The following is a 24,207-nucleotide window of genomic DNA, read 5'->3' as shown; positions in this document are numbered from 1 at the left end:
GTCGCTCATTCCTTCGTTTATATTCTCCTTATCTTGCAGATTTGTAAATCATCAACATGGATTGAAAATACTTTTGTCTTTCACATGGCAGGTTGGTGGAAAATTAATTTATCTGACCGTGACACGAGTGGACTAAGTCCCTGTTCTCATCTTTATGAGTCAGTCAGGATAACAACGTGGTAGCGTCTGAGTCAAATTTGAGCTAGCGGTCCATTCGACCAACGAGCTGAGTTCGCGTACGGACGAAGTTTAAAGTAGAGAGCGGTGACATTTCCGTTGAGCCTGCAACTATATTTTAACCATATTTATGCCCCTATGTTCAATGTTCTCACTAAAAGTCTGTGAAATCATGTTGCTCGTATTCTACCTAAAATACTTTCTAACGCTAAGCCATTGACGGAAGTCGACCCTGCTAACCTATTTTCACAGATGTAATATCGATGAAACATGGAATGGTTTTGGTTGTATGTATATATTTGGCTGAATTGAACTAAACTGCTTGTTTTTTCTTCTCAAGAGAAAGAGGTGAGAAGGTGAGCAGTGACCATGGAGTCTGGATTTCACTCTCTCTTCACCACAGCTGGCCAGCTGCGGTGGTTGCTTCTGTCTCTGTTTACAACGTGGACAGTCTTGTGTTCAGCAGAATTAAAGCAGACAAGATGGCCATTATATTCACAGAAGCCGGTTCTTCTCGCCTGGAATGCACCAACACAGGAGTGTGCCCCGCGACATCGCGTTGCTTTGTCTTTGGACCAGTTTGACATTGTGGCATCCCCCAATGAGGGCTTTGTCAGGCAGAACCTCACCATTTTTTATAAGGAGCGCCTTGGATTGTATCCCTATTATGAGCGGGGAGGCACTGCAGTGAATGGAGGCCTTCCACAGCTTGCCAGCCTCACTCAGCACTATGAAAAGATGCCCGAAGGTTTGCAAAAATATATCCGTGAGCCAGAGGCGAAAGGTTTGGCTGTAATCGATTGGGAGGAGTGGCGTCCATTGTGGATCCGAAATTGGGACATTAAAGATATCTATCGAAATAAATCCCGTGAAATGGTGGCCAAAAAGAATCCCAAGTGGACCCTGGAACAAGTGGGTAAAGTTGCACAGCAAGAATTTGAGCTTTCAGCTCGCAAGTTTATGCTGGAGACGATGAAACTAGCGAAGAGCTTGAGGCCCAATCAACAATGGGGCTTCTACTTGTTTCCAGATTGTTACAACCACGACTACAGGAGCGGCTTGAAGAACTACACTGGCCGCTGTCCTGTTGTGGACATGATCCGCAATGATCAACTGAACTGGTTGTGGATGGAATGCACAGCCTTCTTCCCATCTATATATGTGGGTTCTGTACTCGCCTCCACCAACGATGGACGCCTTTTTGTACGAAACCGGGTAAAGGAGGCGATGCGCCTGGCATCTGTTGGGGTTGGATTAGCACGGCCTGTTTTTGTGTATACCCGCCCTACTTACATCAATCAGATGACCCTCCTAACGCAGGTTAGTTGGCTTGAGCAACAGTTCATCAAGTACGGGAGATTTTACATTCATTATGTTATCTAGAAGTTCAGTTCATATAATTGACCATCCAATGCTGGGATGCTGTGTATATTCCTGGGTAGCTGCAGCATTAGTTATTGTTATAGCTTGGACTGTTAACGTTCTACTTCCCCCTCATTGTATGGTGTACCACTGAACTGTTTGTGTTCTGTAGATGGATCTGGTCTCTACCATTGGTGAGAGTGTTGCACTTGGAGCAGCAGGTGTAATCTTCTGGGGCGACACTTCTTATGCAAGCAGCTATGTAAGTGTCATAGCCTCTCTGCTCATATGATGCTGAATGGCTTCACGTTCATTGGTTGGGCTTAACATCCATTTTTTGTTTGTTTGTACCTGCAGGCCAGCTGCTCCCTCCTGAATAATTATCTTCAGGGACAGCTGGGCCGGTACCTCCTCAATGTGACGACAGCAGCAGAACAGTGCAGTCAGGTGGTATGTCAATCCCACGGCCGCTGTCTGCGCAAGGTACCAGACGACGAGGTGTACCTGCATCTCAGTCCCTTAACGCACAGCATCACCAGTCAGGGTGGCCAGCTGAAGGTTACAGGCGTGCTTAGCCAAGCCGAGCTTGCGCTTTTCCACACACACTTCCAGTGCCAATGCTACAGTGGGTACAGGGGTGAGGCCTGTGCTCAGAAAGAAAAAGGGCAGAATAAAGCCTCCTCTGTCTTCGGAACCTGGCCTCTTTGCCTTTTACTCCCACTAGGACTCCTCACACTGCTACACTAAGGATCTGAGAAGCCCAAACTATTCACTGCCTCTGCCAGACAAATCAGACGTTTCAACACATAGGTGGTAAGTTACAGTGCACTAGTGATGATGCTGAATGATGACGCATTGTCATCAGAGAATAATTTATCGTACAATATGTCAGTTCTCCGTGCTCCATGCTGACCCTGGCCTCCAGAAGAAGAGATCATCTTTCCACATTGACTGTATGTGACTAAAGTGTAATTGTGGGGCTTTTTCCCACAGAAAACGAAATGCATCGTGAAAAAAGACCGTACGTGTTTTACAATGGACACAAACATACAACATGAAGCAAAAAAGCTGAAGAACGGTACCTTTGATGCCCAGCGGCACACAGTATTCACAAGTTGTTGTTGTTGTTTTTGTAGTATCATAACTTTAGGTATTCTGTAATTGGATATTTCTGCCCACTTTAAACATGAGTGTTTCTATCTGTTGATTGATCACGCTGTTAAGTGGTAGCCTTATGAATGAAATGTAAATAGTGCATTATACCAGAAGGTGATACATTCTGAGAAATGGAGCCTTAAATATCTTTTGCTATCTTTGGCCTAAAGAAACAAGATGGCTGGACCTGCCTGTTTCAGTTCAAAGTTGTGTCTTATCTTGGCTAGAAACTACAAAGTGCTATTTTTTTATGGTTACTTTTGTTTACAAGTTGTGATTATTGAGGTTTTTCCAGCAGTGTTTATCTCAGGCCTCTGCTGGCGCTGGTGCTTTATACTGATATGAACTCTTTAGGCATACCAGTTTTAATTTAATTCATAAAGGAAAATGTATGTATCGAAGAAAAGGTGGACAGACCTGAAAAGATGAATGGATTTGCATATCCATAGCATCTTTCTAGTCTTTCGTCCACTCAAAGTGCTCTACACACATTTGTACACTGATGCAAGGTGCCAAAATGCTCATTAGGACCAAATATCATCATTCGCACACACATACACACAAACACACACCGATGTTACAGAATTCACAGACTATATCTTTCCCAAAGACACTTCAACATGCGGACTGGCAGAGCCGGGGATCAAACAAACATTCTTCCGATGAGTGAACAATTCACATTTTCTGATGAGATGCAAATATAATTGACATAGGAAACTGTGAAAACAATTTGGCATTATGTTGAAAAGGTTAACTTTTAGCATCCTGCTAATGTCATTTTCATGAAAACGTACAGATACACATTTAGATTCCAACTCTTCATGGCAAATTTAAGATGGTTTCATACGTACTGGTATTGATGTATTTGTCGGATAAAATCAAAAATATTTCAATTATATATTGTTTTGTTCATTTCATGCCATTGACACAATTCTTAAATATGTAAGGGATCTGTTCGTTGTAGTTTACATTGAAACAATTTGGCTGATGCCAATCAGCTTCCCTAACCAGATTTTCTTTCAATTCTCAAATATCCATATTAGCCTCAGAAAACCAGCATTGCCCTGGCTCTAAACACAATTATCAGGTTAGATTCTTTTTAGAGTGTAGTTTGCGGGAGACAATTTGTTGATTGCAACTACTGTAGGTACATCTTCAAATTGTACTTTCTAGAGTTTCATATTTAAACAGTAGGTTCTGTATTTATTCTCTCTGGCATTGCTCAGTAAAGTATTCAGCTACCTAAAATAAGTGGTGTTTTTAATAAACTGAACAATTTGTACTATTAGTATTGCGATAGATTGTTTGAATTATGCTGCAACCATTTCAAAATACAGCACTTTAACTATTTTTTTGTTGAGCTGGATCTACCTTTGTTTTATGTAAGAGATGTATTCCACTGTGAATTTTGCCTTAAAATAAATGCTTCTGATTGTTGTTTTTCCTCCCTTGGCTTTCAACTTTAAAAAAGGGTTATTTGTCATTATTTTTAAACATGATATTTTCTTGTGTGGGGAAAGTCTCCTGAACATATTATTCGAATTTCAAAAAACAGGTATGACACAGTAATACTGGTTTATGGTATTGACAAGCAAGATGTCACCCATGTATAATGCAGATTTCCCCCTCGTAATATTTGACGAATGTACGTTGGATCGTAAAATGTAAAAAAAGGGACATATATTGCCAACCATTTTCAAAGGCGTACCATGGTATTTGAACGTGTTCGTTTAAATTTTTAGGCAGTAGTTGCTGTTCATTTTTTGCGCAACTGTATAAATATCAACGTGAGACATTGAACTTGTTTGAGATGATTAATTATCAACTGTTCTTATCATTTGATGGATTGTTGTAATCAAGCAAGTTTCCAGTATCAGTGAAATTAATGTCTGCCTCAAGGGTAAATTTAGGAATCTGTAATCTATAATTTACGTAATTATAGCATTTCCTTTTGTACCACTCCACCTCTCTGTTTTAGAAACAGCTTAGGTGTTTATTCGGAAATTACCTCGCAAGTCTTGTTTTGTCCTTCGTGTATTGATGTTATTCTTTAAAACCAAATGGAAGGGTTTTGTATTTGAAAACATTTTGTATTCATCTTTTACAACAGATAATTTAATTATTTAAAGAGGAATTTGAATATATATTTTTTCACTCTTATTTTCTGGAGATTGTAGTCAACTGGGATTTCATTCATTTAACAATACATGTTTATTCTTTGTGCAAACATATACAAACTGGAAATCAACATGGTCACATATACTTATGACTTACACTGATCAATGTGTTACATATTTTTTGTAACAGAAATGCAGAGAATACCAAATATACGCTTTTCAAAGTTGACATTGAGCAAGCAAGTATGATATACAAAAGCGTAGAAAACAATGAATGTCTTGTTGCTTGAGGGACAAACTTATATAATGGCAGTGTTGTACAGTTTACATGGCCTTGCAGCAATTATATATGTGTACATATATATAAATATATCTATGTATATATATATATATATATATATAATATCAAAATAGATAAAAGTGAGATTCAAGTGATATTCTGATAGCCTCCGCAGGAAATGACGTATAGTACTTAGCCTACTGTTGTTATGTGCAGCTAGAATTGTGCTCCAACGAGCAACAGAGACCTATTCATCGGAATTCCCATGCGCCCCTTGACTTTCTCATGTGACATTACCTGTCCCGCGTTTACTAGACAACGTTAATTGGTCGGACATGTTGTACCCAAGGAACGTTGAACGAAGAGCTAGTTTATTCTCGGTACAATGATGTATACCTAGCTTCAGGCTAAGCATTTCTCGTCGCTAACGTTAGCTACCAGCGGCCACCAGCATCGAGCCGAAGCCGTTGTGCAACATTTCGCATCACTGGCAACCAGCAATGCCGATGACATGACGATAAAGCAGACAGACTCGTCCTCGTCCAGCTGTCAGTGAACGTGTTTCACAAGTATCTCCTCTGTCGTAGGAGGTAGGTGTTCCTCTGGTGCTGCCTCCTTAATGTCTCCTACAGCGCCTCACTTGTATAGAGATGTAACGTTAGCGAGTGGAAGAGCGACACATCGAGCGCATGTTAGCTTATTTGTATATTTTAGCTAATTTGCATTCGTCTGCTTACTTTATTTGCTCTGCAATACATCAAATGTCCGTCCTTCATCCGAGAGGGTTAGCTTTCCCGTAACACGTTATGTATTGATTCACTTTGTTTAACTGCACAGTCTCCTCCAGAAACATGTTGAAATATGTTAATGTATTTGTTTGTGTGTGTGTTTATAGTTTTGCCCATCATTTCTACGTTTTGTGCAATACTTTTATTCATCAAATCAATTGTTGGCATCTGAAGATGTGGCAACATTAGTGTACTGCACACCGCTTGCGTTCTTGTTCCTCATATTGACGATACAGCTGGTGAGTTACTCCAATTGAATGGTGGTAAAAACTAAGAAAAGTCATTTAGAAATCAAAGATTATGAATATAAAGCCATATGTTGAACCACAATGGTCTTGATGGATGGGGATTGCATTTTCTGTATACATCGTCAAACCCTTAGAACTACTGTATGATCAGGATCCATATGATGGGCTCTCTGTCTCTTTTCCTAGATCGTTTATCTTGACAAAATGAATTTCTTGCGTAATCGTCTTGTTGTCCTGGGCCTGGTGTTGTTGGCCACGTTGCTGCTGTACCTGCTGCTGCCATCCATTCGCCAGGGCAGCATGGAGCCATCCCTAGAAGCTCAAAGAATGGGGCTGATGGCCACCCCTCCGCCTCCAATTCCAACCATCAATGTGTCCATTCGCACCGGACAGCTACCCGGGGACCCGCCACTGTTCTTCAGAGAAGCTTTACCTGTTGATGGAGCTGGACGACAGATATTGCCAAGGTGACAAGTAGAGATACCTATTTAAAACATCTAAGCACATAACATGCCTTGTCCTTGTAATTATAACCAGTGAAGATTATATATTAAATGTTTTTAGGAAGTGCATACTATTACCGGTAGTGCTGCTAATCTGCAGTAATTGTCTGGCCTGTGATGAAATCCTGAGAAGCAAACATATTTCTTTGTGTAGGTTGCAAGTGGTCCTTCTGCATGGCCAGGCCTTCACATCCAAAACCTGGGAGGAGCTCGGTACGATGGCACTACTGGCAACTAATGGATATCAGGCCTTAGCAATGGACCTTCCAGGTATAATTTATTCTTATTGCCGATTATCACTACTAATTTAGTGACTAAATTGAGGATTAAACCTCAAACTGATTTTCACATATTATGTTTATGGTAGCCTGATACACTAATTAACTTAATTTAACAGATGAGTAGATTGACGCATTAATAATACTTCTATACTAGATTTTGATTATTATTCATTCTGTAATTTTACCATCAAGTCACTGTTGGTATTTTGTTGGTAAGAAAATATTATATATATATAAATATAAGTTATGTTCGGTTAACTTGCTTGATGTGCACTCTTGTGGTTGAAAATTTACATAGATTCTTACAGCATCTAACGTGTTCTGTACAGACTCCAATTGTGTATTCTATTTTGTATGATTATCTCTGTCAATGTATGAAAACTGACGCTCTCATTGTGTGAGATGTATGCCCTGGGTTTGCAGACCGTTTCATTTTTAGGTTGCTATGTGTGCTATGCTGTTGGTGCATGTGGCATTTTGTTGCAGTACAAGGCTAGAATTTAGCTTAAAATTATAAGCAGCTAAATTAGTATGTGGAGCTGGGTGACCGCAGGCCATTCCCAGCACGGCTACACCACATGCATCTCATACCTGCAAACTTGTCACCTTTCGGTGAAATTCACCGTTTTGAACTCAAAATAGGTCATCCACGTGAATTGTGGAGATCCGAAGAGTTTTTGTTTTGGGGGGGGGGGGGTCACCTGGCCCGCTGCCGTTGAGATTGCAGTGAGACGCGGAGAAAAGTGTGAAGTGGTGCTCTTCGCAATAAAACATCTTTGATGGGACGTGTCGCGTTTCGGCCAATCAGCGTTCAGATGTCCACAGCGTTTGGGGGTTCAGGTTAGCTTGAATGTTAGCCCGCTACATCTACTCCTGTCACGCTGCACGGTGTAGCGATGCTAACAAAGTACCCGTACGTTAAACACGATGTGATTTAGCATATTTTTAGTATCGATACTTCATTAAGAGAGCGATCAGAGCGCACGCGCTGCTCCGTGTCGAGCTGTCTGCGCACACTGCGCTGCGCAGCTTTAGAGACTAAGGCGTAAAAAATAAAAAGATGCCAGAAGTGAAATGTTTCAGTCTGTAAAGTTCTGTAACTCTCCAGCTGCTCATCCTGATGAACTGTGTATCATCTGGTCAGAGACTAACGGCCTCATAGTGTATAATCAATGCTATGATGGAACCATGTAGTTTCATTCATATCTGGCTGTATTAATACTAATATTACTGTCATTTGTTAAGTGTTGAAAAAGTTGGTAAAAAGTGAACCATACAGATGTTTTATTTATTACTATTATAGATAAATATACCAGTCTCGTAATTATGGTACCATATTGTTTGTATGGTGTATTGAATTCTGGTATCGGGTATCATGATATTTATGGCAGGTATGTATGTAATATGTATAGAAGTTATAATATGAGTATCGTGACAAACAGGTAGAGACAGAACAGATTCAGGGAGAAGTCCATGAGGACCGTTCAGGCAACAAAAAAAAGGAAGTTGGTTCATGAATGACTTTAACCATATTATATATAATGACAATGTATATTTGTTATTACTATCATTATAGGGATGAGTCAGAGAGGAGAACCTTTTGTTCTTAAACTGTTTATTATCATTATTTAGATTTGTGGTCAGAACAATAAAATGACTGTAGTTGTGGTTCTAAAAGCTTTGAGGCTTCAAACAACGTGGATGTGGTGTGGTGACAACAACACCTGCACACCCCCCCCCCCCCGTTGTCACCTTTTTCACCCCTCATGAGTTTGCAGGTATGACATCTAAACGGCGATCTAATCAACAAGAATAACACAACACATGTGTTTATGTGCAGGGCAAAGTCTGTAACACAACAATGTGAAACAAGAACAAAATTAATTAAAGTCACATTGAGTGCACATCGAGAAGCACACTGGTGTTAATGGATGTTGATCTGAGCTCACAGATGTTTCACATGTGTTCTTCTTCTCGGAGGTTATGGGAAGTCGCCTGACTCTGAGGCTTTGAAGACTGATCAGAATCGAGCGGACCTCCTTTCAAGATTCATGGAGTCTTTGGGTGTCAAGACAGCTGTGCTTCTGAGCCCCTCCATGAGTGGACATTACTCCATCCCCTTCCTCATGAAGAACAGCGCTCAGCTGCAGGGCTTCATTCCAATAGCACCAGTCGGTACCCGCAGTTACACTCCACAGCAGTACCAAAATATTCAGGTGAGGGCGGTAAAGAGATAGTGATTGTGTGTATTCATATATTCAAGCTGTAACAACAGACGTATTATGTCAGTAGAAAACATCGCTGGTGATTCTTATGACATTAGGAGTAACTTTTATGTTTTGGGTGAACTGTGCCTTTTATTGGCATCCATTACACTAAGGCATGACCAGATTAATCCACGAGAGAGCTTTGCGTAAGTGACATGCCTCTTCAAACACACATTAAGTACAACGCTTTGCATTAATTAATTAAAGTTTTATCACATTTGTGCTAATACTACCTTTTGCCAATGCATGCATGGCGTTTATATAACTACATGCTGCCAATCAGTGTGTGGCCACCACAGCTGATTTATCATAAATCAATCATTTCAGGGGTGTAGCTAACAATGATTTTCAAAATAGGTCAGTCTGCCATTTATTTTCCTGATTCATTGTTTGATCTAATAAATGTCAGAGAAATGGCGCTTATAATTTCCTAAAAAGTCCAAAGTGATATTTTCACATTGCTTGTTTCGTCTAACTAACACATATATCCAACGTAAGATTAGCAAGATAAGCACATTTTAATGCAGTTTTAAGTGCTAGTTACAGTAGATTCCCCACCCACAAGTATGTTAGCGATATGACATGTCTTTACACAGCGGTATGCTGATATTGGTGTAAAAACAGGGTTTCCTCTGCGTAGTTTCCTCGTTGACTCACTCCTGTGTGCTCTTTTTAGATTCCAACTCTAATTGTGTTTGGAGCTCTGGACACAAATCTTGGTGCCCAGTCCCACAAGAACCTCATGCAACTTCCACATCACTCTGTGCTTAAGCTAGAAGGAGCGCGCCATGCCTGCTACATGGACAAACCCAGAGAATTTCACCAAGGGTTGATCGACTTCCTCAGCAAACTGAAGTGAGACGTGAAGTCGAGGAAGAGGAGGTACAAAATGGAAACGACAAGAAAGAAGAGGAAATTGTCAGAGGAACACTCGTCCCCCAATCATTGGTTTAGTGTGTTGACAATTTTGCTAAAAGGTTGTAAGAGCTATATTGTTATTTGATTATTACCTGAAGCAAGACCAATGGCATGGGAGTAGGTTTTGGTACATGGAAATGGCCTGTAAAACCTTGTAGTGACATTTAACACAGTAGTTCAGATGTTTCCATTATGAAAGTATTATTTTTGTGTCACCCAAGAATACTAGTTCATCTCAGCTTGTTGTCAAAATAGCTTCAGATTTGTATAGTGATGAGTTTTTGTTTCATGTCTCTCTTTGCATGTAAAAAAACATGGAAAGTATTTGCTTCACCGTTAACATTTTTGTAGGTTACATTTTGTTGCTGTACATCTGCAAATGTAGCAGGTGCCTGTGTTTGAATAGCTGCTATTAGCTTCACATTTCACAACATATTTGTATATTAATATCTGGAAACCATTCCAGCTTCCAAGAAAACGTATGCTAGACAAAAAGAAACTGAAAGTGATACTGTAATAATAAAAGTCAAAAATACTTTTTAAAAATAGCTCACGTTTATTTATATATTGATGATAAAGTTATATGTAATATATTTGCAATAAGTTTGGACAATCATGCAAAAACCAACTTAAAATAAGACGTGCATATAAAATAAAATAAAAAATTGACTGTTTTGTATGTCATTTGATAAAAATGCCATATTCTAGAAATCCAGTTATGTTGATGTATTTGCAGAAGCCAGATGTTGTGAATGTGTTCTCTGAACTTGAGCTCCCAAGACAACCGTGTAGTTTACTCCTTTTGCCCAATGTATGACAAAACATTTAGAAAGGAGAAGTAGTGCCAAGAGCAGGGAAAAACATAGAAACTAAATAAGTATTTGCATTTCGAACAAACACACTGCCCTCATGCATAATACTTTGCTGTTGAGGCAGGTGACCAGCAGGAGGCGTAGTTGTTGGTAAACTGACCTCGAACACTGCAAGGCCCGCTCCATGTTCCACACCTGCAGTAAGAAACACAATCACCTGATGGTTAAATGACAGAGAAAGAGTAAAAGAAAAGCTGGAAGATGTGTATCTTTCTTTCCTGTGTGTTGCTTTTAGTTGGTCACATGGGTAACCGGACAGGTATCCGCTTACTTTGACTGTCTTGACTTTGGAGCAGGTTGCTCGGAGATGGTCGTCGGGGGAGAAGGCCCAGAACAGCACCTCTTCATCATGATGACATGTACAATACAACTTAAGCAACATGTGTAGTAAAGGCCTTGAATCATATCAGGAGCACAAACTCTTTAGAAATCTGTTAACAGAGTAAATTCCGAATTAAACGATCATTTTGGAGTGAATTATCTCTTAATGTGAGGAGAAAACCTCACACGACAATTCCTCGAAATGTAGCTCGTGTCCTGAAAAACGTAAACAGAAACAATGCTAAAGATACAATATGATACCCGTACCATAGTGTATTGGCCACAGAAGTAAAAGTATGATTACATGTGTACTTTAGGCAAGTGGATCCTGACAAAAATGGTGCATTTTCATTATTTTAAATATCTAACAATACGCCTCTTTATTTTCCAGTATGTCTCCATGGAAACTATTTGACCTTCAAGATTTTATCAAATACACTCAAAGAAACATGTCTGCTTTGATATCTTGAGAGCTGTCGGCTGCATTGAGAAGCAGGTGCGTGTGGACCACCAGACAAAACCAAGAATCTACACGGCCAAAGGTGCTTTAACTAGTGTTGAGTTAAGAGTGAATGCTAGTGTTAAAGCAATATTTCAGACTTTTTCATTTACAATAAATTCCTGTTGTCCCTTTGTCATTATGGAATATTTAGGTGTATTTAAATGTTTTAAGCTGCAACACAGACCACTGTAAAAAAAAAAGAGGTGAAAAGGTTTGAGTGCTGTCTGAATTCCCTGTACTGGTTGTAGAACAAAAGGGCAGACAAATGTTAATGCACTCTGTATCTCTAAGTAGAGGCTGTTCTTGAATGTATGGCTGTTTGGGAAGTCACGTACATTGTTCTATGTACTGCATGCCACCGTACTTCTATGTAGCTACTATGTTCCTTTGCAGAGCAACAGAATCCTGCATGGCTGTGTTGTGCAGACATGGCGTTGGAGGGAGGAGCTGTCTGGTGCAGGACATCGAGCCCTCATATCTTACTGTGGAGGAGGAGATGATCAGGATCCAGCTGGCAAAGTGTTGGCTTTCCTCTTTGTTTAAAACTGACAATAAATGTGATCAATATAATAAAGATTTCACCCAAGATTTAATCGGTTGTCAAGTATGTCTTTGTTTATCCACTGTCATTTTGATAATCTATTGTATACACACTGTTCTCATTTCCTCCTCTTGGCCTTTAATTTTGGCTATACAGTGAGTCATCTGAATTCCTCCTGATTTACTTTTGTTTTAACTATTTCTTTTTTCCCCCACTTTATCTTTGCATTTCAGGTCAGAATTTAAAATGATCCCGACAAAAGCATCTCATTGCTGCTCTTGGAGTCCGTCAGCAATTAGCTGTGGCTCTTTTTCAGAATGATTCAGCAGATTTACCTTCGATGTGTTGCAAAGGGACACAATATCACAATACACATTAGCTGCTGTTCAAAATGAACTAACAGCTTGGCCCACGTGTGTGAAACATTTCTTGACCATTGATATGTTCAGCTTACTTGCTCTACTTGAGCTTGTGATGCAAAATCTCAAACAGTAAAACACAGGGTTTTACCATGATGCACCAGATTTCTTGATTATGGCCTTAAGGAATATTGCCTTTTAAAAGTATCCTTTTTAAATACCATAATATAGCTATATGGTGAAATTCAGTCTTTTCATTTTCAATGGTGACCCTTTTGTGTAGTCATGTCCAATGGTGGATTGTAACTATGGAAGTGTATTTACTCAAGGACTGTACTTATGTAAAAGTATTTGTACCTGCATTTAAGTGTCTTTCTACTTTCTACTAAACTGACATTATTTTTTTATAATTAAGTCATGTTTCATGTCAAAATATGTAATGTTTCCAGCTTATAAGTAATATTCCATAATGTAATGTTTTTTCAACCAATTAAAAGTTGTGGCTATTAAAAAAAACATATGCATTGTACTTAAATAATATATGTCGTTGGAATATATGAATACATTTTATATTCATGCCGGAAAACAGTTTCAAATATAAACTGGTGTTTCAGGTCTTTTATTCTGAAGGGCAGAAACGGGCTCAGTCCGCATCGATCAGATGACTCGTGGACCGCACAGGGTGAGTGTTGGGAAAACTTTAGCGAAACAGATTTAATACATCTACATTATTTGCTGTCCTGTAATCCATGTTTACTACCAGAACATTTGGTCACATAGCTAACATAACGACTGAGGCGAATGCGTAGTATGTTCTTCAACTAGCTTAAGAAAACATAATAAGTTAAGCAGCTACAGGGCTAGCTAGCTTAAAAATAAACCTCCCCTCGGCTTCATCAGCTAACGACAGCTAACGTTAATGTCACGGGCTCCCGGGCCGGGAAGAGAGCCCGCAGCCATAACCGATAGAGGACACAACGACACGGTGTCACACGTTGGTTATTATGTGTACGGTGATCATGTGTCCTCAGAACGAGTAAATACATCGCACCATGCTGCCTGACAAGGACGGCCCCGGTGTCGGAGGCGGACACAGCGCTCCTGGGGGAGAGGACCTCTCTGTGAGTCTGTTCAGGGAGTACCTCCGTGTCAAAACCGTGCACCCGGACCCGGACTACGGTGAGACGTCCTCCTCACAAGACGCCGATGTGCCACGTGGGATCAATCAAAACAGCCGTTGAAACCCCCGTCCACTTTACACAATTTATTTTATTTAAAAAAGTATCATGTTCAGATCATATCACTTTACACACCCACAGTTGTTGTATAAAGATGTCTGAAAGAAACCGTTATCACTTTTATCATCTTCTATTCTTTATCAAAGTCCAATTGTTATTGGAGTCAGTTAGCTATTAAAGGAGACATGAAGATCATTTACATGTGCATACCTTTGGGGGTTTCTACTGGAACATAATTACATTCTTAATTTTTTTCTTTTCTTCTCATACTCTCTGTCTACCTGTTATACTCTAACTGAAACAAATCTTAGCATGTGTCAATGGAATTTACTTTATTCACTATGTTTACTTCCTGTCAGCTGATTATTCACAGACACTGCAACTGGAACTAAACCGGAACATATTTAGAAATGTTTATCTTAAAACTGCAAAATTGTTGATTATATTATATAAAATGGTCTATATATATTGTATAGTTGTCACACCACAACTGTACAGAAATCCTGACAACTCGCTTAAGGGCACAGGTTCTGAATATAGAATGTGTATTTTTCCCCATGAAGTTAACGTTTCATTACCTTAACTGTTTTTATATAGCCCAGAGACCTTTTTTCACAAAATACAATTATCAGTTTTTGTAATATGGTACCTTTTTAAATACTTGCAGATTTGTATGAAGCTAGTCTTGAAAAGAAAGCTGAGTTGCTCTCTTCACAAACAAAACAAACAAAGTGTCGGCCTGAAAAGAATGGCGCATAGTGGCAGCTGTGGTTGTTTTGTCCGCTGGAGGTTTGGCCTCACTCTTCATGATGGACCTCTGAGTCATTTGTATCGGTTCAATTTAAATTTTCGGGACAATCTAGGTAAAATAAGGTAAAATATCATCCAATTGAACTGTGAAAATGTGGTATGCCCGAGTAGTGAGGGTTAAGTAGAGTTTCTCACCCGGTTGCCTCCACACACTAATCTGAAAGTGGTTAGGTAATAATAGAAAGCTTTTGGTTTTCTGTGACTGGACCGAGGTCCAACATGACTGCCACAGCTAGCAGCAGCAGGAGGAATTATGACTGTCTTCTGTTCTGAGAGGTTTTACACAATTATGAATATTTAAACAGATTGTTCTGCTATCTGTTTATTCATTTATAGATGCTGCTCTTCGTTTCCTGGACAAAATAGCAGAGGAGCTTGAGCTACCTATTAGAAAGATTGAGGTGTGTGGGTATATTATGATAGTACAATTCACGTAGCACACAATTTTGTACATGGTTGAAATACAAATGTAGGTAATATTTCTACTGAAAGGGAAGTTATCTGTCGTTCTGTCTCCTCGTAGGTTTGTCCAGGCAGAGTTGTGACGATCATGACCTGGGAAGGGACGAACCCAACCTTGAAATCCATTTTACTGAATTCCCACACCGATGTCGTACCTGTTTACCAGGTAAGGCGTCTGTCTCTGTTCATGCCGTTACAATCTTGTTATTATATGTAATAGATGTGAAAAAAATGGATTTGATGTCAATCTCTTCTTTAGGAACATTGGAAATATGATGCTTTCAGTGCTTTCAAAGATGCTGAGGGCAACATTTTTGCCCGGGGATCACAGGACATGAAATGTGTAACTATACAGTGGGTATAAACTGCCTTAATAACTTGTTTAATTGAACAAGATTTGTACTTTAGTGTTGTTCATTTATGACGCACCTGATGTAACACCCACTCCCTCAACCTGCATACTGTCAGTCCAAACTCCATTTCTTATTTGTGTCATAGCTCTGGTGTTTTCTTTTGTTTTGTGCAGGTACATCCAGGCGGTCCGAAGACTAAAGGCAGAGGGACAGAAACTGATGCGCACTGTGCACTTAATGTTTGTTCCTGGTAATATATTTGATTGCTGCCTTCCTCTCCTAGTAGTATGTTGTCAAAGCATTCACACACCATTAGTCCAACCACTCAGGTGTTTCCCCTTATATAGACTTCCCCAGTGAAGACGGGGATGGTGTGTTCAGACTGTGCTTGATAACCAGCTTCCTCTTTCTCCTTGTAGCTTGTTTACACCGATTAAGATGAACCCTTCTATTAAATAAAATTCCCCTGCAGTCAGCTCTGAAAAAGAGACTTTCTCCATTCTCATGAATGTGATGTCTCAGGAACGTCTTTAGCGTATTCCTTCCAATATGGCACAAATGCCGACCTCGACTGGATTAGAATTGTGTGTTCAAAGGTCATTGTGAGCTCACAAGTTGCTTTTGACCAAAACCAAAGTAATCCAATTTCAACAATTTCACTCAAATGTCTAGTCGCAAAAATTATGATGATGATAAAGGGATCATTTTGGACAGACTTGCATGTCAACTGCACCATGTTTGGTTTGCAGAGGCTTACAACACACAGTTGCTAGTACTTGTTTGTAGAAGTGGCATTGGTGGAATAACCTGCTTATGGTGTGGAGTAAGTACCATCTGAGGCAGCAAGTCTGACCCTGAATCTATCAGCCAATAATCAAACAGCAACGGTATTGAGATGAAACTTTACAACTTGTAAGAATCAACAAAGACGGTAAATAATCTTTTATTTAGATTCATCCACTACAGCCATACTACTATGTTTAATAACCTTCATTGCTTATGAGGCTGTTGGTACTTGTAATTGTTTGTCTATTGACCTTGTAATGCCTTTGTTTCAAGTCAGCACAACTATTGAGCATTTTGGCAACTAGAAATATTGAAACTAAAATGTAAACATCTTTCTTTTTAGATGAAGAAGTTGGAGGTCATAAAGGAATGGAAACATTTGTGAAGCAACCGGAGTTCCAAAAACTGAACATTGGCTTTGCGCTTGATGAAGGTGAATGAATAACGGTTTGCAACATCATCGTTCAAAAGTTAATAAATAAGATCCTGACGAGTGAAGGTCAATCCGTTGCATAATATGTTGAAACCAGGTTAATTTATACCATGACCACGTAAAACTCAGTGTTCTGTTGAGTGGGTAGCTGTTTAAAAATGGTACATCTTGGCACCACAAACATTCCTGCCAATAGTATAATGATCACTCTCGATCGTTGTGCAAGGTACTTTCTATTGAACTTCATGTACCTCTCGCAACACTTTTTTTGATGATAATTTACCAGTAAGTCTCAGGTGAAAATAAGCTAAATGAGCACAAATAAACTTTAGAATTTTTTACATTTTTTTATTCATCCTCCCCATATTCCCCTTTGTTCAGACTGTTTGGTTTAATGCCCCCAAAGTTGAAATTATGAGAAGAAAACATCACTTCATGTTGCTTTAACATTGATCTTATTCCCATTATTGACAAACTAGCGCTGGATACTATATCTATAAAACTATATATACATATATATATTGTCATATTTGATTTTGATAAACATAATAACCATGTTTGTGTCTGGAGACATTTATTACACACTGGATTTGACTGAGAACATTGCATCATGGTCATGGTCAGCATCTTGACCCCTGTGCAGCCCCATAATTATCTTTCCTTCAGAATTGATGCAAATCTTTAATTAAATGTGTGTGGACATTAAGCCCCTGCTCTTGGAGGTTTATAAACCTTTGGTGTAGTTGCTAATGTGTATATCAATATATGTCCTTTGTCCCATAGTGTGTTCTTTTAAAAGTTATCTCAATGCAATAGACTAATGTTCACAGTGTTTTATTTGTTCTGTAGGTCTGGCAAACCCTGGCGAGGCCTTCACTGTGTTTTATGGAGAGAGGAACCCCTGGTGTGAGTATAAAATACATACCTGAAAATAATCCACCATTTTATCAGACTACAGGGTTTTAGAAGGATGATAAAGTCAATCTTTAGTCTAGCAGAATCACTTCTTCTTTCCAGGGATCACAGTCCACTGCCCAGGCAGTCCAGGCCATGGGTCCAGGTTTGTGGAGAACACAGCTGCTGAGAAGCTGGTAAGTTTGCATACGATGCAACCAGTTAATAAAACTGTTAAATTATAAAAACCTTTTGTCCAAAGACTGAGAAAGGCCATGTCCGTGACCACACTGCCTTATTCTTCTCAGCGCCAAGTCATAAACTCCTTCCTGGACTTCAGGGAGAAGGAGAAACAAAGGTGAGATGGACCTGTTATCATCTTGTACATGATGTTTAGGGAAATACATTCTCTTTTAATATCACAGATTTGCCTCCAGGTTCTTTACAATCTGTACAGCACATGACGCCCTCGGTCCATGGTCTCTCGCAGCCAATAAAACAAAAACCTGAAGAACAACAGAGAAGGGATCAATCTCACATGATAGACACGTGCAATAGATATCATTTTACAGTTTAAGCGACAAAATTATAACAGACCATCCATATGACAAAACTGATACTTATAATGTGAACACATTATAACAACACAATCTCAAGAACCTCATTGACAAAGAGAGGACAGCACACAGTGCTTTAATAACAACGATTATTGTGGTTTCAGGTTAATATTGTTGTCATCGCAGGACTACTAGGCTGATTTAATACACTGAGACTGACTGACCCTCCTGACAAGTCTAGACAAATTGAGTTTTGAGTTTGAGGCCTCCACAAAATCAAAATGCCCTGGAGAGACGTATGAAACCTATATTACCAAAAGAAATTAAAGCCCTGGAAAATAAAGCATAAATGTGCATAATTAGAGATGTCCCTTTACAGTACAGGACGAACTAGTTCAAAACCTTTCTTAAAATCAGGAAGATATCTGTTGGAATTCATGTAAGCCTTTAACACATAATAACTGCAAAATAACAACACTGAGTTTCTCTTCCTTTTTAGTGTCATTATTCAGTTACTGTATTTTTTTTTTGCACAGGTGGCAGATCGTTGTGACAGTCCATACATCACGACTTCTGACATTCTTCAGCTTTAAAAAATAAATGATTTTTTTGTATGTACACATAGTTAATAAAAAACCTCAGTAGGAAAACAGCCTTTGAATTAATGAACTCGACACGACTAACTAAACTCACTGAAATACCAGTTTTAGAACATTTACTCTGTATTCGCACCACCTGAGATAATTATCTGCAGGAAGCTTTATTTACATGCTAATCAGTTCTTTTTTTACAAAGAAGTGTGATGTAAACAGATTTGATGTAGATTTCTTTGATTTAAAAATCAATGTGATTTTTAGTTTGGGCTTTTCAAAAATGCAATTCTACTTTAGATTTCATTGCAGTGCTGTCATTACTGCCCTGTGTGTGTATTTCAGGCTAAATACCAGTGAGTGTTTCACACTTGGTGATGTCACCACAGTCAATATGACCATGGTCAAAGGAGGCGTAGCCTACAACGTCATCCCAGCTGATATGGATGTCAGTTTTGATCTAAGAATACCGCCTACAGTAAATCTTCAGGTGTGTACACGTCTGTATGAGGGGGTTTGTGCTTCTCTGTGTTGTCGACCAGCAGGCATCTGATCTACAGGCCGCTGTGTCGCTATGGAATGACCTCCAGCTGGATGATAACTCCAAACTAACCCAAATATTATTATCCTCCCAGGAGTTTGAAAAACAGATCAAAGAGTGGTGTAAAGAAGCAGGAGAAGATGTCACTTACAAATTTGCTCAGGTCAGTGCACTCCAGCTGTAAAAGTAATTTTGCCTTGCTCCTGTTGTCATATAAGCTTTCATCCATTGCAGAAAAGTATGAACCAAAAGTTGACTTCTACAGCGGAGAATGATCCCTGGTGGAGCGCCTTCAGTGCAGCCTGCAAGGCAATGTGAGTTCACTGAACGCACTCATGCACACACTGTATGTCATTCTTTAGTATGTTACAGTGCAGAGGTAAACACAAAGCAGATGTTGTGGAAAGAACTTACAAGTATGTATTGAAACTATTCACTTGATTAAAGTGAGTAAAAGCTACGATTCATTGTGACAATTTAAACCTCAATCAAGGTTTTTGTATCCTCTATTCTTTGCTAACGCAACCCTTTTATTGCATTCGCTCCATGAGGTTTCACACCCCAACTGCAAATATTCACCGTTCCCACAATCCTCTTGTTTAGAAATAACTGCATTACCAGTTCTTGTCTGAAGAAAACTACATCTGAAGAAAACTACATTTTCTTTTTACAGTTGCTATGTATTCTACTGAAAATGTGACCTATTGCTTATGCCTGTCGAGCATAGACTGTGGCACTTTTACGATATGTTTTGAAAACAGATAATTATCCAGATAATTAGAACTTACAAAACCATGAAGTCTAGAAATGTAATTAATCTGACCTCGTATCATTAAAAATGTCTCTATCTTCCCCGTAGGAACTTAACTCTGGAAAAGGAGATATTTCCAGCTGCCACAGATAGCCGTTTTATCCGAGCAGTGAGTATAAATTCATTAAGTCTGACTTTTCATTTTTTTATTTAGCTAGTCCCCGCCTTCAGTTCTGTGCCTGGTAATATGTTTGTTTGTTGAATCTAGGTGGGTATCCCTGCTATCGGCTTTTCTCCGATGAACCGGACACCAATCCTGCTGCACGATCACAACGAGTATCTGAATGAGCGAGTCTTCCTGAAAGGCATCAGCGTGTTCGAGAGGCTCATCTCGGCTCTTGCCAGTGTTCCTGCCTTTCCTGATGAGGCTTAGACATGTCTTAATTCTAATTATCTCAAAAAACGTATTTCACAGATGATCTGAATATTTAACTTGAACATTTTGCAGAGATTACCAAAGAATAATAACATGTATATCATAAAGCAAAACTGAGCACTTAGTCTTTGGTACTCTTGATTTTCTTTATTTTTTATGATTCTCAGGATATAGGCACAGTAAGCTTTGCGTTACTCTGTACTGTAGCAGTTTTTTTTAACAACATATGTATGTCAACATTATTGATTGAGTGTACCTGTGCATTCTTAAAGCTATATCACCTTTTGTGTACACCATGATTTCCTTATGGAAAAAACTACTTTACTAAAAATGTGAAGATGACTTTGATTAACTATTCGATTGAACATCATTTAAATGCCACTTTTGAAAGTTAGCTTGATTTTAAAATGATGATTCCACATCAATCATTTTATTTAATAAACTGGAATTTAATTAATGTATTCGTTCATTTATTTCATGGTCATAATGTTCTGTTGCCACACTGACGAGCAATTAAAAAGCCCAATGAATGAGCAGCAGGATTAGAGCTGTATGGAGAAGAATTCTGACTGCCTGCCCTACGGCAAATGCATTTAACCGGCTAAGAACCATCTGCTTCAAGGACAGGCAATAGAATTTACCATAACTACATCAATAAGAAACCCAGAGATTACTTTTATATATATATCATCTAACAGATGGATTAACATAAACAATGAGACATGTATTCATCATAATCTATGTTGAGCAATTAAATTCCCCCTTCTCATCTAGCCTCATTATACAGGGATTGATATTTAAAGTCCTGCAAAACAAATAACATTACGATCAGCCTCGGCTTACTTTTAGTACCCTTAAACATGCTCACAAGTAAACTATGATTTTAAAATTGGAAACATACTAAACATCAGCCTGCTAGCAATGACTGAGCATTTTAGCATTTGTATGTTATCATTTAGCTTCAAGCACTGCTGTGCCTCCAGTTTCACAGAGTCTCTAGAATGTAATGTATTATTGGCTGTCTTGTCACATATTAATACAGTCAAATATCTCATTCAGTAGAATAATATATTTCTTATTGCTGTGACAGATAAAACCAAATAATTGCATTTCAACATCTATTTGGAACAAGACAAGTCTGAAATTGGCCCTGTAACTCACTGCTTTGCCGCCAAGCTGAGTTTCTACAGCAAATTACATAAACGAGACGTTATTTGCATGTATTCAATCGAGCCTGCCTTAAATTATGTAGAAGAAAAAGGGGGATATGTGTATAATGGAGATATAAGTGAAATAATACATTTAAAAAAATTTCTTTTTACATGTAATGCTGTTAACATGAAGCAAAGGTCGGTCTCATCTCCAGTTCAGCTTCCTTTGGAGTAGTCATCCAATTAACAGCGTATGGTTCTCTGAGGGAGACTGGCAGGAAGACTGCAGTCAGTAATTAGTCTTCTCTCTCCCCAGGACATGACAGCAGTATTAGCACATGGGGCCATCAGGGAGGCGACTAAAAGCTGAACCCACATCCTTCCTCCCAGAGGGGGCAGGAATAGGTGCAGTCATCCTGTCGGGCGAGATGTCAAGCATTTAAATGTCTGGTTGCAGAAAAACAGCAGTAGTGTTAAACCGTTTATTGAAGAAAAGTTCCAAATCTCACCGTTTCAGGAAAGCTTTTGATGAATTTAATCCAGCATACGCATTTCCACTGTAAACATTGCAGCCAGGTCCTTCTGATTTGATCCTTTGAGAGTTGCTCTGTCTTTCTCTCGCTCATACAGTCAGGTTCAGATTCATAACAGCAAATCTGAGGAGAGATGAGGTGGGGGTTCAAGTCTCGGTCAAGGGCGCCTATGCAGGGGGCTTCCACACATGGAGAGATTTGACCTGGCTCCTGCAGTCTCCACGTACACCCTGCTGTGGTTTTATCAGCATCAATATTATGATATCCAAACAAAAAGCTCTCAATGCCATATTGTATTAGGGGACTGATATAGAGATGAAATGCAAAGGTAAGAAAGCACCAGGCTGAGGAAGTGTACATCCTTTACAGCACTGGGAAATAAAATATATTACCATATATATAGGGAAACAGTCAAATCAATCTCCACTTCACTGTCCTTGGTGCAGCCTAACAGTGTTGAGTATTAGCTCTCTGGTTTTCTTGCTTCTGGGAAGAGCTGTTTATATTCACACATGCTGCAGTGTACAATGGAACATGCATAATATAAATATAGCAGACATTTTGACATGTTGTTGTAGGACATGTAACATCCACAGGGGTCCCAGTTCCATGGCTCTGGTTATATTCATCCTGCATCTGGCTGACTGGGATACTTAAATGGAGAAGAATTAATGTTATTACCTTCGCATTGAAAATGCGGAAGGTTATGTTTTGATCGCCGTGTATTTATTTATTTATTACCTTCGCATTGAAAATGCCGGAAGGTTATGTTTTGATCGCCGTGTATTTATTTATTTATTTATTGTATGCGTGTTATTCGCAGAACTCAAAAAGTATTGAACCAAATCGCATGAAATTTGGTGGGATGATTGTTTATTATCCGGGGACCAGTTGATTAGATTTTGGGATCGATCGGGTCAAAGGTCAAGGTCATGGAAAGGTCAAACTTTTTTTTACCATAGCACGATACATTTTTGTCCAATTGGCATGCAACTAATGCCAAAATGTTCATAATTCAACGCCCAATCTTGTGATATGCGAAGGTATGCACTCTACCGAGTGCCCATTCTAGTTTATTTATTTGTATGCGTGTTATTCGCAAAACTCAAAAAGTATTGAACCGAATCGCATGAAATTTGGTGGGATGATTGTTTATTATCCGGGGACCAGTTGATTAGATTTTGGGATCGATCGGGTCAAAGGTCAAGGTCAAAGGTCATGAACAGGTCAAAATCTTTCGCAGAACTCAAAAAGTATTGAACCGAATCGCATGAAATTTGGTGGGATGATTGTTTATTATCCGGGGACCAGTTGATTAGATTTTGGGATTGATCGGGTCAAAGGTCAAGGTCAAAGGTCATGAACAGGTCAAATCTTCTTGAATCGCATGAAATTTGGTGGGATGATTGGTTATTATCCGGGGACCATTTGATTAGATTTTGGGATCGATCGGGTCAAAGGTCAAGGTCAAGGTCATGGAAAGGTCAACATCATTTTTTTTACCATAGCACGATACATTTTTGTCCAATTGGTATGCAACTAATGCCAAAATGTTCATAATTCAATGCCCAATCTTGTGATATGCGAAAGTATGCGCTCTACTGAGTGCCCATTCTAGTTTATATGATGTGTCTGGAGCGTCTTTACAACATTCTGTGACGTCTTTGTACTTTCAGTTGGACGTCTGAATCATAGTTCTGTGGGTCTGCTGCTGGTTCATTTAAACTTGAACAGATTTTTCTTTCACAATGGAGATGAAGACTGTGTCTCTGACTCCTGTTCAAAGATTATTGCGGCGACAGGTCCACAGACACTTCTCTGCACAGATATGGGACAAAATAGCAACAACTACAACATATTAAAAACATAAAACATGTTATATTTTCTAAAAGCCTAGAGCTTTAAACTGCTCTATAGCTGTATTCTAATGCACTCTGACTGTAGTCTCAGTATCTTTTTAGAGCTGTGAAAACATATTGAA

The 24,207-nt window shown here is 39.1% G+C and overlaps 3 protein-coding genes across 3 annotated transcripts; all 3 read left to right on the top strand.

The window, feature by feature from the left end:
• On the top strand, positions 1–4,131 carry hyal2b (hyaluronidase 2b). Its single transcript, XM_056437900.1, has 4 exons — positions 1–91; positions 518–1,497; positions 1,712–1,801; positions 1,897–4,131. The coding sequence occupies exons 2-4, from the start codon at positions 547–549 to the stop codon at positions 2,284–2,286; spliced, it is 1,431 nt and encodes a 476-aa protein (XP_056293875.1). The 5' UTR covers positions 1–91; positions 518–546; the 3' UTR covers positions 2,287–4,131.
• A 1,173-nt stretch (positions 4,132–5,304) lies between these two features.
• On the top strand, positions 5,305–10,765 carry abhd14a (abhydrolase domain containing 14A). The gene is made up of 5 exons (XM_056438203.1): positions 5,305–5,681; positions 6,314–6,594; positions 6,785–6,900; positions 8,892–9,127; positions 9,855–10,765. Exons 2-5 carry the CDS (start codon positions 6,332–6,334, stop codon positions 10,035–10,037), a joined length of 798 nt encoding a protein of 265 aa, XP_056294178.1. The 5' UTR covers positions 5,305–5,681; positions 6,314–6,331; the 3' UTR covers positions 10,038–10,765.
• Positions 10,766–13,409: 2,644 nt separating this feature from the next.
• Positions 13,410–20,999, top strand: LOC130208804 (aminoacylase-1-like). Its single transcript, XM_056438136.1, has 14 exons — positions 13,410–13,870; positions 15,076–15,140; positions 15,263–15,367; positions 15,461–15,555; positions 15,728–15,804; positions 16,684–16,773; positions 17,623–17,679; positions 17,791–17,864; positions 17,976–18,025; positions 19,160–19,304; positions 19,450–19,518; positions 19,590–19,669; positions 20,215–20,275; positions 20,375–20,999. Exons 1-14 carry the CDS (start codon positions 13,744–13,746, stop codon positions 20,537–20,539), a joined length of 1,260 nt encoding a protein of 419 aa, XP_056294111.1. The 5' UTR covers positions 13,410–13,743; the 3' UTR covers positions 20,540–20,999.
• Positions 21,000–24,207: the final 3,208 nt, after the last annotated feature.

This window comes from Pseudoliparis swirei, chromosome 18 (genome assembly GCF_029220125.1).
Source record: "Pseudoliparis swirei isolate HS2019 ecotype Mariana Trench chromosome 18, NWPU_hadal_v1, whole genome shotgun sequence".
NCBI classification, from domain to species: Eukaryota; Metazoa; Chordata; class Actinopteri; order Perciformes; family Liparidae; genus Pseudoliparis; species Pseudoliparis swirei.
The sequence above is the reverse complement of the archived record's forward strand: the minus strand, read 5'-3'. Positions and strand labels throughout refer to the sequence as shown.

What these genes read in the sequence shown, in the direction of transcription:
- hyal2b (XM_056437900.1), top strand. Translation starts at nt 547, where the DNA reads ATGGAGTCTGGATTTCACTCTCTCTTCACCACAGCTGGCCAGCTGCGG. An exon ending in AGATGACCCTCCTAACGCAG is followed by an intron (nt 1,498 to 1,711) that starts GTTAGTTGGCTT and finishes TGTGTTCTGTAG; the next exon opens with ATGGATCTGGTCTCTACCAT. An exon ending in CTTCTTATGCAAGCAGCTAT is followed by an intron (nt 1,802 to 1,896) that starts GTAAGTGTCATA and finishes TTGTACCTGCAG; the next exon opens with GCCAGCTGCTCCCTCCTGAA.
- LOC130208804 (XM_056438136.1), top strand. Translation starts at nt 13,744, where the DNA reads ATGCTGCCTGACAAGGACGGCCCCGGTGTCGGAGGCGGACACAGCGCT. An exon ending in GCACCCGGACCCGGACTACG is followed by an intron (nt 13,871 to 15,075) that starts GTGAGACGTCCT and finishes ATTCATTTATAG; the next exon opens with ATGCTGCTCTTCGTTTCCTG. An exon ending in AGGGAGAAGGAGAAACAAAG is followed by an intron (nt 18,026 to 19,159) that starts GTGAGATGGACC and finishes TGTGTATTTCAG; the next exon opens with GCTAAATACCAGTGAGTGTT.
- abhd14a (XM_056438203.1), top strand. Translation starts at nt 6,332, where the DNA reads ATGAATTTCTTGCGTAATCGTCTTGTTGTCCTGGGCCTGGTGTTGTTG. An exon ending in CTTAGCAATGGACCTTCCAG is followed by an intron (nt 6,901 to 8,891) that starts GTATAATTTATT and finishes TTCTTCTCGGAG; the next exon opens with GTTATGGGAAGTCGCCTGAC. An exon ending in AGCAGTACCAAAATATTCAG is followed by an intron (nt 9,128 to 9,854) that starts GTGAGGGCGGTA and finishes TGCTCTTTTTAG; the next exon opens with ATTCCAACTCTAATTGTGTT.